Source organism: Malaclemys terrapin, chromosome 7 (genome assembly GCF_027887155.1).
Source record: "Malaclemys terrapin pileata isolate rMalTer1 chromosome 7, rMalTer1.hap1, whole genome shotgun sequence".
NCBI classification, from domain to species: Eukaryota; Metazoa; Chordata; order Testudines; family Emydidae; genus Malaclemys; species Malaclemys terrapin.
This window is the reverse complement of record NC_071511.1, coordinates 61,123,140-61,137,124: the sequence shown is the minus strand read 5'-3', so window position 1 is coordinate 61,137,124 and position 13,985 is coordinate 61,123,140. Positions and strand designations below refer to the sequence as shown.

Here is a 13,985-nt window from a genome sequence, read left to right as displayed (position 1 = left end):
TCTGTAGCAGTGGGAGTTGTTCTATTGACTTGGGCTTTGGATCAGTCTCTAAAATAATAGTTATAGAGCTTGTTTGGATAATTGATTGTGATTAAATTCCTGCAGGGCCTCATGGTGGTGTTTCAGAGCGTTACCCCTGTTATGTGACTTTTTCATCACACTTGTGTCCATGTTATCTGAAAATGAATTAATGATCAGCCAGTTGCAGGATAATAGCTAACTTGAATGAGGTGTCCTTTATTAGTCATTTCTAAAACTGCTGAAGACTTAGACCAGAGGTTCTCAAACTTTATTGCACCATGACCCCTTTCTGACAACAAAAATTACTACAGGACGCCAGGATGGGGGACTGAAGTCTGAGCCCGCCAAAGCCCCGCCACCCTGGAAGGGGGGAGGGCAAACCAAAGCCCCACCTCCCCAGGCTAGGTGGCTGAAGACCAAGAGCTTCAGCCCCAGGCAGGGGGCTTATGACCCGAGCCCTGCCACCTAGGGCTGAAGCCCTTGGGCTTCAGCTTTGGCCCCAGGCCCCAGCAAGTCTAAGCCAGCCCTGGTGATCCCATTAAAATGGGTCCTGACCCACTTTGGGGTCTGACCTACAGTTTGAGAACAGCTGTCTTAGACTAAATCACTGTATAGAAAAACCTGAGCAACTTTTGTTTTTATGAGTCGTCTTATTGATCTTAAGAGACTAGTCAAATGAGTGAAGTTACGTGTATATGATGATTACAGATTCAGGCCCTAAATTACAAGTTGCACCCTATTTGTGTTGTCACTTGTGCGATTTCAGTGTTTTTAATAACACTTTGCCTTTTTGAGTAGTTAAAAAAAATCCTTAGTAGGTGAAAGCCAAACTTTTTTGATAGTGAGACAGAAATTTTAGTTACCTTATAAACAGAAAAGATGTGAAATTATCTCCTTAATATCTTAGTGTTGACATGTGGCAAATGTTTTATAATATGGGTATTATGACAGCAGGGATGTCAGTGCTTGTATAAGTATCTTTTGTAACTGCACACAGGTGCACTGGAGGATTTTCAGCAAATGACACTCTTAAGGAAACAAACAGCTCATTGAGGGTAGTTTTACTAAATTTAAAAAAATTAAAACTTGATCCTCAAATCAGGCGCCTCTGAGGGGAGGGGGAAAGATTTAGAAAGAATGAAGTTTATAAGTAATAAAAACATTTACTGCTTTGTGTGTTTATTTAATAATTTGATCAGGAAATTCATAGATTCCAAATCCAGAAGGGACCATTATGATGATCTAGTCTGATCTCCTGTATAACACAGTCCATAACCCTTTTGGTCACCTTGGGAATTGTAACTTTGCCACATTATAACACTTATTAGGACAATAAAAGTGGATAAAAGATTGTAAAAGAAGTGTAAATGGTGGTGAGCTACAATTGTTACAAGCCTCGTAATTTTGAATTCTCTCACTCTTGTATGTTTACAAGCACTGTGGTGTTAGTTTTTTGCAAATAAATTAGTTGTCTTCTCTTGAGCTGACTTGGTGTAATACCACCTTTTCATGCATGAAGAAGAACATTGACTGGTTTTGAGTTCTTTCAGTCTCTTTGTGGCAACACATCTCAAAACAAATGTGTTGGAGAGAAGATTTTTACTTAATTTTATGATTCTATTTAACACATATGAAAGTGAAGGATTAACAGAGCTCAAATATATGCTTAGTGCAATTTCATATGCTATATATGGGGCTTTTCTTCACTGGATCCAAGACCCAAGTTTAAAAAATGCATACCCAAGTGTATGTGAAAGTATCTGATGCCTATGAGATTTGTTTGTGTGCACAACCTTAACTTGTGCATGCCCATCTGGTGTTTGCATGTATATGCTGTGCATGTACACCTGAATTAGTGCACTTTTAAAAATTTATGCCACAGTCATGATGAATTGTGCCAAACTGGGAGTGTGGATGTGTATGTATTATGTAGAGAGGTATCCACCAGGTGCTGGGATGACACCTTCCACATACATTTTTATCACATGGAACCATATCAGAATTTGAACTTGTTTCAGATGCAAAAAGCTAACCTGCTACTTAACATATTAATAACAGCTTGAACCTTGTTTGTAAGAAAAGCAAGTCTGCTACCAAGAGTTTTAAATTTTGTACACTATTGTCATTCAAGGAACAACAGTTAAAAAAGATCAAAGCAAAACAAAAGCGTCTCCAAGCAGTTCTTGGTGGAGCAGAGACTCTCATTGGAACAAATGATGTTGAATTTCAGGATGATGAAGGTGAGGGAAAAAGCCATTGCAAATCTTTTTTTGCATTTCTGTCATTTCTATGTAATGCCTTTTGTTGTTTGAAGCTCATTGCCAAGATCTTTGCCAGTGAACATGAGTAAATAAATTTCAGTGGTTTGTTTTCAAAGAGTGATTTTAGGAACACTTAATTCTCTGCACCTGCAGAATTGCAGATCTCAGAGTATCCATATGGGGATTTTTAAAGACTGAAAGTAGATCTGTGCTTAGTTCAGTAGGGAGGACTGATGCACATTAGAGTATTGGGCTTAATAAATTGGAAATCTTAACATTTTTCACAGCTAATGTGATAAAGCTAGCGTAATGATTGAATTACATTTTATAATCAGCCATCAATCAGTACTCACAAAATTGGTTTTTCGTATCTTGGTAAGAAACACTTGTTAGAAATTAAAAAAAAAAATTGTTGTACGAGCTGTACAGTGTGAGAACAACAGTTTCTTATGGAATACTATGATAATTATCTCCATGTTTCCAAGATCAAATCTAACTGAGCATGTTTGTTTTTTTCTTACTGCCTTCTGCAAACCCAGCATGAGTTCTTAGAGTCAAGCTGGTATCTTTCTGTCGTGTACATCATCACTAGTAATCAAAATGCTAAAGGCCAAAATAGGTACCCATTGATATCTGTGCAACCCTATTAGAGTTCAGTGAGTTTGCACAGGGTAGCTTATTGAAATTTATAATACTGTTCTGACACGAGTTGAATAGGTTCCAGCTCTCTCACTCGTATCTGTGTTGGATCTGCAGGTCATAAGGAGTAAAAAGCAGCAAAGACTTATTTTTGACAGTAAAAGTGGTAGATTTGAGTTGGAATAGATCTGTGGAATAAGAACGTGCCACATTGACAGTCACTTTATTGAGTAGAAATACACCATAAGATCTTTCCTTTTACGCTCTGTGCATTAAAACTCGGGCATTTGGTACGAGGAAATTTAGCTTAGTCATGATGTGGTCTTTACTTCCAATTTGTGTTCTTATTTCTGAACGCTTACAGTTACCTAATCTGGTAAATAATGAGTTTACAGAAATAGCTACATATGTAATTACTGAATCCTTGTCTTCTGTAAATAAATATTTAGAAGGAAATAGTGTTCTGATGCTATGGTGATTAGCTTATAAATACCTAGATATAACATGCAAACATATAAAAAAGTTAACATAAAGCTGTAGCAGGGTATAGTTGATCTTGAAGAGCAATCATATCTATTCAAAGAACATTAAACTCAAGTTACTTGTACACCTGCTCATCACACTCAGGATGTGTAGCGGAAGAAACATAGTAATTTAAATAAATAGCTTTTTTTTTTATTTTATTTTAATTAGGCATTAATTTTAAATTAGGTTCCCCTTGAGTACGATAAGTAAGTGTTCAATTGAATCGTTTTGGAATATGGTATGACTTAAAAAAAAATTGACTACACAAATTAACTAAGTTTTTTATATTTGGCATTTACTAACATGGCTCTTTGATACAGAAATGTAGTTAGGTACATTTGTAATCTCACTAAATTTAGTGGGACTACTCATGCTTAAAGTTAAGCACAAACTTAACTACTGTGCTGGTTCAGTGCCAGAGGCCCCAGTCCTACAATCTGATCCAGGTGTACCTTTAAGTACCTTACAGGATTGGAACTGTAATTTCTGTCCTTCTGGTGGGAAGGCTGAGGAAGAGGAAGAGTTGTATTGTGGAGATATTTAATTGTAGTCTCATCAAGAAACATTAATAAAGAGGAATCTGGAGGAAATGAGCTTGTGGATGCAGTGTGAGTATCTGGGAAATTCTGGCAAGGACATGAATTGGGCACTGAATCGAAGAAATGGAGTTTAGAGATACCAGCATCTTGATGATCACTCAGTTTTTAAAGCATGAGTTGAAAGTGGTTTCAGATACTGCACCAGTCCCTTAGTATACATGCCAACTTTTTGTTATGCATCATGTTGCGAATGCATATACATATAGACCAGTGTGTGTGGTGTATAAACAATTCAGTAATTTTTGTGCAGTTTTGTATTGTGTTCTGTGTAGTTGCTGTTTTTTTTTTAAGTCATAATCAGAAAGTAGATGGCAGTGATCTATAGTAGATGTTTGGTAGGGTATTTGATAAGGTAAGAAACTTTAAGTGTATAATCAGCTTTGTGTCCCTTCTCTGATGTATGGCGTGAAGAAATGCTAAGACTACAAGTTTTAGTATAATAGCCATTAAATTATTAATTGTAGTGTTGGAAGATCAAAGTTAAGGTGGTGTGTGGGATTTTCCGTTTTTTGACTTGTGGAAAGTCAGAATGTCAGAGAGGATGTTAATATGTTAGTGGTATTGAGTGTTGTGATGGCAGTGGGGTAATGCTTGGAGATTGATGATGTGGATATTGACTTAATTTCTGATTATTTTTGCAGATATGCTTCATGTCAGAAATGGCTGCATTTCAGTGGTGGGTGAAGTGATTGCATTGTGTGTATAGTTTGAGAAACACTTTGAGATTAAAAGGTGCTATATACTGTACATGTAAAATGTTATCTGACCATTTTGCCTTTCTGTGTCATTCTCTGCCTTTTTGGAACACTTTTTTCTCTTTTTACCTCCAATTTAGTTTGTATGGCTGTTTTCTCTAACCATTGAATTAGTTGGATGTAATTTTGGTTTATTCTGTACAGTGTATGAGGAAGGGTGCTAGTTTCAGGATTGATGCGTTATATATTATTAAAACAAATAAATTTAAAGGTTAAAACAAACCTGCTTATCTGTTTGAACTGCGTGATATTACTTAGAGCACATTAATGAGTCTGCAGATAAGAAATGAATGTTTTGAGTCTCTTTGCAGAGCCTGGTCCATCGTCTCTTGGCAGTATGCTCATGCCAGTCCAGGAAACAGAATGGGAGGAACTCATTCGTACTGGTCAGATGACCCCTTTTGGAACTAAGGTCCCTCAGAAGATAGAAAAGAAGCCACGCAGGTTAATGCTAAATGAAGCATCTGATTTTGAGAAGTATTTGGCAGATCAAGCTAAGCTGTCGTCTGAAAGAAAGAGGTCAGCCCTTAAGAAGGGAGCAAAGAATAAAGCAGAGGCCAAGAACATTCAATGTGCAACTCCCACATTAGTCATAAAGAGAAAGAGGGGCAAAACCAGAACCCTGTCAAAAACAGACAAGCGCCTGAAAAAGCACATGAAGAAACTTCAGAACCATGCTCTTCAGATCCAATTTAAGATAGGAATTCCCAAGGAAAAGAGACTTCCTGAGGTCAAGGAGAAGCTGAGAGGTGAACAGGGGGATGACAGTGAAGAGTCAGAATATATGCCTGATGAGGAGCTTTTTAATCCAGAAGAGGAGGAGGAGGAGGCATTTTTTCATGCTGATGATAATTCTGATTATGAATTGAAGACTTTGCGAGGAGGAAGAAAACATTCAGGGAAGAGAAACCTTAAAGAAGAAGCTGAGGAGGATGAAGACTTCTTCCCAAGCTCTGAGGAAGAGGAAGAGAATACAGTAGGAAATCGTAGAGTAAAGAGATGCAGAGATGATGGAGATGAAGATTACTATAAACAAAGGCTAAGGTTAGTCCAAGAAGGCTTTATGTTAGTAACTTTTATAGGTGATATCACACACACACAGTGGCTGAAATATACATCCAAGAATTCAGCTGAAGGGAGGGGGTTGTAAAATTAAACGTAGACTGAGCCAATAAAAATATCCACATGCAGACTTCTAAAAGGCTGTTAGGATATTGGGAATATTCTATAATTATAAGGACCCCAGTGTCTGATTTCCTGCTGTTAAAGAGCTTGCTTTGTGAAATAAACAATTTCTACTTCATTGTTTTTCAGTGTGGCCAAAAATCAATACATGAAAAATAAGGCAGTTTGGGGGATTGTGTGGTATTACTAAATAATAATTCTGTTTACTTCTGTAGCACTTTGTAAAGGATTTTGTATGCTTTACAGAGATGTGCAAGTATCATTCCTCCTATTGTACAGATAGAAATACTCAAGTACGGGGAGATTGTAACTTGCCCAATGTTTTGCGCATACAATCCCTGATAGACCTGAGAATAAAAGCTAGGAGTTCTGAGTCCTAGTCTTCTGCTATAATCCATTGATTTTGCTGCGCAAGAGGAATTAACTCTTGAATTAGTGGTAGTTTTGTACAGTAGTATTTTTATATAGCCTGTTGAGTGTTTGGAGGCCTTTCAACAGGAGGTTCTGATGTCTGTAGCAGAGTTCCCATTCACACTAAATGAAAATTAGTTTTAGACCAGACATGGGCAAACTACTATGGCCCGCGGGACTGTCCTGCCTGGCCCTTGAGCTCCCGGCCGGGGAGCCTAGTCCCCGGCCCCTCCCCCGCTGTACCCTTTTCCCCACCACCGCGCAGACCGCGCTCTGGCCTGCCACTCCCGCTGGGCAGCGTGGGGAGCACAGCTGGCTGTGGCTGCGCGTCGTGGCTGCGAGCTCCTGCTGCTGGTAAGGGGGTGGGGAGCAGGGGGGTTGGGAAAGGGAGCGAGGGAATCCTGTGGGGCAGTCAGGGAGGAGGGGCGGAGGTTCTGGGGGGGCAGCCAGGGGATGGGGAACAGGGAGGGTTGGGAGGGGGAGTCCAGGGGGGGCCTGTCAGGGGGTGGGGATGTGGATAGGGGTTGGGGGGGCAGTCAGGGGACAGGGAGTGGCGGGGTTGGATAAGGGGATAGGATCCTAGGGGGCAGTTAGGGGCGGGGGGTCCTGGGAGAGGGTGCCTTTTTGTGTCATTCTCTTCCTTTTGGAACACTTCTTTCTCTTTTTACCTCCAGTTTAGTTTGTATGGCTGTTTTCTCTAACTCCTTGAAAAATTGCCAACTCTCATGAACTGTTTTTCTCATTAGACTTGCTTCCCATGGGATCTTACCTACGAACTCCTTGAGTTTGCTAAAGCTGCCTTCTTGAAATTCATTATCTTTATTGTGCTTTGTTCCCTTTTACCATTCCTTAGAATCATGAACTCTTTCATTTCATGGTCACTTTCATCCAAGCTGCCTTCCACTTTCAAATTCTCAACCAGTTCCTCCCTATTTGTCAAAATCAAATCTATAACAGCCTCTCCTATAGTAGATTTCTCCACCTTCTGAAATAAAAAATTGTTTCCAATACATTCCAAGAACTTTTTGGATAATCTGTGCCCTACTCTGTTATATTCCCAACAGATGTCTGGGTAGTTGAAGTCCCCCATCACCACCAAGTCCTGTGCTATGACTGATTTTGTTAGTTGCTTAAAAAAAGCCTCATCCACCTTTTCTTCTTGGTTAGGTGGTCTGTATTAGGTAATGGAATAAGACAAATGTTTCAACCTTCCCATATACTTGACTCATTGAAATCTTGTATATAGGCTACTTTGAAGCCTTTTTTTTTTTTTTTTTTTTTTTTTTTTTTTAAGATTAAGGGTAATTTTTGCCATTATTTTTCTTAATTGAAAATTTCTTCTGCTACAGAGAATTCCACTATGAATTTCCCTCTTTGAGAATGATGGCCATCTCCCATTGTTCTCAAAAGAAGTGAGGCTAAAAATGCCCTTAGTAAAGATGTCCTCTTTAAATTGGCCACTATGAAGGACATAGGGCTGATCTGTAATTTATGTGACCTGATTATTTAGATAGCTACTGTAAAAGTACTAGGTCAAAGCGCACCACGTAACCTTTAGTATCGGGTAGCCAGGTTCACCCTGTGCTCCAGCCTGCTGCAAACTACGCCACAGCTTGTTGTGCACTAACTCTGTATAGACATGCCTTTGCTCTCTCTAGAGTGATGGGGGAGAAGCAGTTGTCAGGGACTGTATGTGAGGAACCGGATGACACAATCAGGCCTTGCAGCAGGGTTCTGAAGTAGTTGGGCCTTCCAGGGGGATGGTAAGCATAAGGTGAGATCAGGGCTGGCTCTGGCTTTTTTGCCGTCCCAAGCAAAAAAAAAAAAAAAATCATGGCAGACAAAACGGCAAAGCAAAAAAAAAAACATGCAGCCGGAGTGGCAAAGCAGGAAAAAAAAACAACCTGCGGGGTGGTAGGAGCCAGGGTGCAGGAGGACTCCCTGCACTGCAGATGCCCCGACTGCCGCACCGCTTGCCGGGAGGGCTCCATACCGCTCCGGTCGGCGGGGAGGGAAGGACGCAGGCTGCCCAGCTGGGCTTGCTACAGACCGGCTGGGGCAGATGGAGCACGCAGCTCACTGCCAGCAGAGCGCTCCCCGCTTCTGCCCCCTACAGGGCGGCTGGATTGGCGAACCAAAAAAAAAAAAAAAGCCGCCGTGCCGCCCTAGGATTGGGCGGAATGCCGCCCCGTAGAATCTGCCGCCCCAAGCACGAGCTTGCTCGGTTGGTGCCTGGAGCCGGCCCTGGGTGAGATAGATACCTATTTAGACTGCTTTATTGTTTTTAAATCCTTTTACTCTTCTGCTTTTCTGTGTTCCTACTGTTAAGATTAAACAGTACTTTAAGAAAGCTGCTTGGTCACTCTGCTGCTGTACACTGGTCACAGCTCCTGAAGGGAAAACTTGCAGGTGTCAAGTCCAGTTGGACTTACTGAGAAATTGTAGTTAGTACACAGGAAGCTTTAGCCTAAGACTCTAGGAGCAAGAGAATCATGAGATTCCAATACAAGGAGGTAAAGGTTGAGGGCTTGTCATCTGAGATGGTGCACTGAGAGAGATCAGAGGTGTCAGGAGGTGCAGCTAGTCCTGTAACCTTGACAACCACTGCCTCTATTCCAGGGGTAAGTAACCTATGGCATGTGTGCCAAAGGTGGCATGCAAGCTGATTTTCAGTGGCACTCACACTGCCCAGGTCCTGGCCACCAGTCCAGGGGGCTCTGCATTTTAATTTAATTTTAAATGAAGCTTCTTAAACATTTAAAGAATCTTATTTACTTTACATACAACAATAGTTTAGTTATATTTTATAGACTTATATGTATTAAATGTTAAAATGTATGACTGGCACGCGAAACCTTAAATTAGAGTGAATAAATGAAGACTTGGCACACCACTTCTGAAAAGTTGCCGACTCCTGCTCTCCTAATAGATGTGTAGCCTAGCTGACCTTAGGGAAGATTTTGGTCCAAGATAGCATATGTGAAAATGATTATTAACTGGAAAAAGTTCCAATTGCAGAATCCTTATTATTGGTGGGGATGCCTTGGCTAGAAAGAACTCAGTTTTACTTTCAGATCCCAGATTGAGAGAGCAGAGCTGGAATTGATAAGACAATAGGCATGGAATCACATAATGTCACTTTTTTCAAAGTAAAACCACATGTTAGTTATATAATTCTTCTGTATGGGGATTTCAATAGGGGATTAATCTGAACGATGTCCATAGGGCCAAAGACGTGCTTTTTGTAGGCTGTGCTAAAGTATTAATAAATGTATTAATCGGTAAAATATTTACTACTTTATTGAATGAAGCTGTACTCTTCCATTAAATTAGGTCAATATTAAATCATTTTTAATTCAGTGTTTTCATCAAGAGTAATTTATTTTGATTGAAAGTTTTAATATGATTCACAGTTTAAATTCATTCAAACAGATTTTTTTAATAATGTTAAGATTGTGACAATTTATCCTTAGCAAAGTCATATCATAGACTACATTTCTTTCAGTTGCTAAAGTTACAATAAAAGCTTAAATGAATTTTAGAAATATCAATAACTGTAATTGCCACCAAAACATTCCATCTCTTAAAAATTTCATAGCTACAGTTATTGTGGCTGTTAAACTGCAGCTGTCCACATTGACATTTTTACGTTGATACCCCCAGGTAATCTTCATTATGGGAAATGCTACTAGAAAATAAAATGCAATGAATTAAGAAGCATATTAAGAATGCCTTGTAAATGAGAGCAAATAACATTTCTGTCTAGTTCTATGTCAGTTTTTAGTTTTGGATACAAATGACTGGATGAGATTTCAGTAAATTTTACCCCTGAGAAAGGAGGGGAAAATCCTTTAGGAGTACTTAACGGAACTGTAGTTTAGGGCTAGATGCTGAGTAAAGTGCTGTGCTTTGTAAGGCAGAAAACAAGTCTTAAACGTAAAACTTTTTGAGGAGTGGGAGTTGAATGGATTGTCCTGCATCAGGGTGAAAGTATTGTGGTGTTGAAGTCTGATAATTAGCCAGGTGTAGTACTGCTATGACCTTCTAGATCAAGAGACCATTTCCAAAGTGGAAGTTTGGGTTCTTGCAATAAACAGGTCAAGTATGTGATAGTTCTGGGCTTTTTTTTCTTCAAAAGGTTACTTTGAGGAAGCAGGAGGCCTGATTCTATGAAGCAAGATGTAATCAGTAGCGAGGAAGAGAGGAAATGTAGTTACAGAATTGAGCATGCATGCCTCTGTGACTTTAAGTGTATTATCTTGTGTAAAAATACCAGCTTAGTTCGTATGATCATGTTCACTTCTAGTGGCTATAATTGAAGACTAGAACAGCTTGCAACCTACATTCACTCCAGTTTATTTTACAATAGCACCCAAAGCCCCCAGTCAGGGCTTGAGGCCTGTTGTGCAGACACATAGGGAAGTATTATCCCAGCCTGAGGCGGTTAAAATCTAATTTTTTAAGACAAGGCACAACAAGTAAGAGTAACAAACAATAAGAGAGGATAAGGATAAGAGGCTGCTAATATCTATAACCTCCCAGTTCTGAATCAGCTCTAAGAGGTAGGTTTGTTTTTTTAAAGTAAAAATATAAATGTGTCGTCATTGCCCACTGACCCTCATTCTAATGATTATTGGCTAAAGAGTTTGTCAGTTTCTGTAGTAGAGTCCCATAGTTCTGGTGCTGAAGATCCTGGGTTCGATCCCTACTAACAGACAGGGTGTCTTTATGTTGTCGCAGTTCATTACACTTAAACTACAGCTCTCTTAAGGCAGAGATGCCTAAAGTTAGGCCTATGGAGTCCTAAAATGTTGTCTCCTTTTCCTTGTAACTGTAATTGTTCAGAAGATACAAATACAAATAAATATTGGTACTGTGCATTTTTATTTGTAAAGTTTATATACATTTATATACAAAACTTGTTGGATCTGTCAAACTGTTGGCAAGTAAACATCTTTAGGTTTTCTTGTATCGTTCTCCTGAACAATCTGAAGCATCTTACAAAATGAAAAGATACCTCTCATCAACAGTCACTTTTTAAGGTTTTTTTTATTATGATGGGTTTCCCTTCAGAAATAAGTCCAGAGTGGCATGGTGGTGTTTTTAATTGAATTTAACTATAACTTGGGGATCTTTGCTTTTCTTCATTTATTGGGTTTAAATTACCAAGCACTTATGTTATGGAGTTTGTCACTATTACAGTATCTGTAGCTGGGGAAATTCATAGGGTACGTCTTCACTACCCGCCATACCGGCGGGTAGCAATCGATTTATCCAGGATCGATATATTGCGTCTCGTTAAGACGCGATATATCTATCCCCGAACGCGCTCACCGTCGACTCTGGAACTCCTCCAGAGCGAGCGGCGGTGGCGCAGTTGACGGGGGAGCCGCAGCCGTCGATCCCGCGCCGTGTGGACCCCAGGTAATTCGATCCAAAATACTTCGACTTCAGCTACGCTATTTGCGTATCTTGGATCGATCCCCCCTTAGTGTAGACCAGCCCATAGAGTCAGAGGTCATCTTTACAGAGATTTTTTGTTTCTACAGTGCTTCCTTGCCATCTGTGTCTCCATGGCAGCCACCAATGCTTTCTTTTCAGATGCTTCTGGGGGGTGGATTTCCATTCCATATTGTGCAAATTAATTAGGTGGTGCATTTCCCATAGATTTCCAGAGGACAACATGGGAGATAGGGACTGAACTCTGTGGGCAGAGAGCTATCAAGCACACATAGGGTATGTCTACACAGGGATAAATATTCCATGGTTGGCCTGGGTCAGCTGGCTCAGGCTCTGGGGCTGAAAAATTGCTGTGTAGACTTTCAGGCTCAGGCTGGAGCCTGAGCTCTGGGATCCTGCGAGGGTGGTTGGTCCCAGAGCTTGGGCTCCAGCCCGAACCCAGACATCTACATGGCAATGTTTAGCCCTGCAAGCCGAAGCCCTGTGAACCCGAGTCAGCTGACTTGGGCCAGTGGTGGCCATGCCTTGGGGCTTTTATCCCCATGTAGATGTGCCCATGGGCAGGTAGTCAGGGTTGGAAAGGCTTCCCTTTTCTACACCTCCCGACCTGTGTGTGTCTGATAGAGTTCCCTGAGTTCATGGAAGTGCAAATGGCTATTGGCCCCAAAGAATTCAGTCAAAAATATCAAGACATGAAAACTGAATTGCTTTTTTCCCTGGCCAGGTCAGCATTTATATACCATCTCTCTCCTACCCAGGGAGAGTCAGTGATTCAAACGCTTCATAATTTCAGAGGTGTAAATTAAGAAAAGAAAATGCTGAAACATTACCTTTCCATGAAGACCTTCTCTTAGACAGAGCATCCTGACTGCTCTTTAAAATGACAGTGCCAAGATGCAAATAAAGATGTATTCCGGTTCACTCTCTGAATACACCTTTCATTCCAAGCTCAAGTGCATAATTGTCTGCATCAGTCTTAATTTACTCTCTGAGGTTTGTGCTACTAACTGCATGTATTTCATCTGCTAGGACATACCAATTAAATCCACTCATATAGACATAAAAAGTCAGATCAGAAAAGTAGCACCAAATGTCTCTGTTTAGCAGATGAGAATAATCAGTAAGGGATTCTTAGCTGTCTAAAAAAGAGAACATATTGTGCTACAGAAGTGTAAACTATATTAAACACTCAGCTTGGTTCCTGAATATATTTTTTAAAATCATCAACATTACTGTGCTTCTGTTGTGGAATTTCTTTCTTGGGTATTGAAATAAATGGAATATGAGCTTGCTATCTAAATTCACTCCTATATTGAGAATGATTTAACTGCATGATGTATGGTTTTTTCCACTACTTTTGCAGACTGAGGCTGCTCCTCGGTCAGTGATAATTGATCATATGAAAAATAAAGAGATTTCTCAATAAGGTTGCTGAGAATTTCAAGCAGCATGTTATGTGATACATTAACATCTGTATTTCTTTTATTGCTCACTTATCCTAGTAAGGCCTAACCTGGGGTTAGTAAGGAATTTTCCCACCCCATATAATACATTGTACAATTGATTAGGTACAGTGAACTGCTTCTGGCTTGCATCAGATATTTGTCACTGCTGGGGAAAGGATACTGAACTGTATGGCCTGTCTGAGCTATTATGGCAAACCGTATGTTTCTATCCTTTCATTACAATTAAAACAAGTTGCTGCATAACTTCATTATTTACTTTTAAAGTATCATGGACTATTGTGTCTCAAATGTCCCTTAATACAATGTCTTAGCATTATGTTCACAGAGTTTCTTAATACATATGGTAACCTAATACCAAGCTTTGGAAAATGTTTGTAATATTGGAGACAGTTACAAAGTGCATCCATTTCATATAAACTTGGTACTAATGAAAGCTACAATGACCTGTGGAGAAGATGTAGCACCAAATTCTTTTAATACTAGTTTCTTGTAGTGTAACACTTGAATAACATAACAGATACAAAGTTTGCAAAAGAGAAACATTCCCAAAGAAAAATAAACTGCATAATGCACCAACTCAGACTGTGAACATTAAATTATTTGGTACCTAGAAATTTAGCAGACTTAACCAATATAGTCCAGACCTCTTTTACAAAATACATT

At 39.8% G+C, this 13,985-nt stretch overlaps 1 protein-coding gene across 1 annotated transcript in view; it reads left to right on the top strand.

Moving 5' to 3' along the window:
• Positions 1-13,985, top strand: part of ERCC6 (ERCC excision repair 6, chromatin remodeling factor) — a 79,712-nt gene that overhangs the window by 8,335 nt on the left and 57,392 nt on the right. The window contains exons 3-4 of the mRNA XM_054034710.1: positions 2,153-2,261; positions 5,112-5,844. Of these exons, the coding sequence (XP_053890685.1) occupies positions 2,153-2,261; positions 5,112-5,844 (842 nt within the window). The remainder of the gene's footprint in view (positions 1-2,152; positions 2,262-5,111; positions 5,845-13,985) is intronic.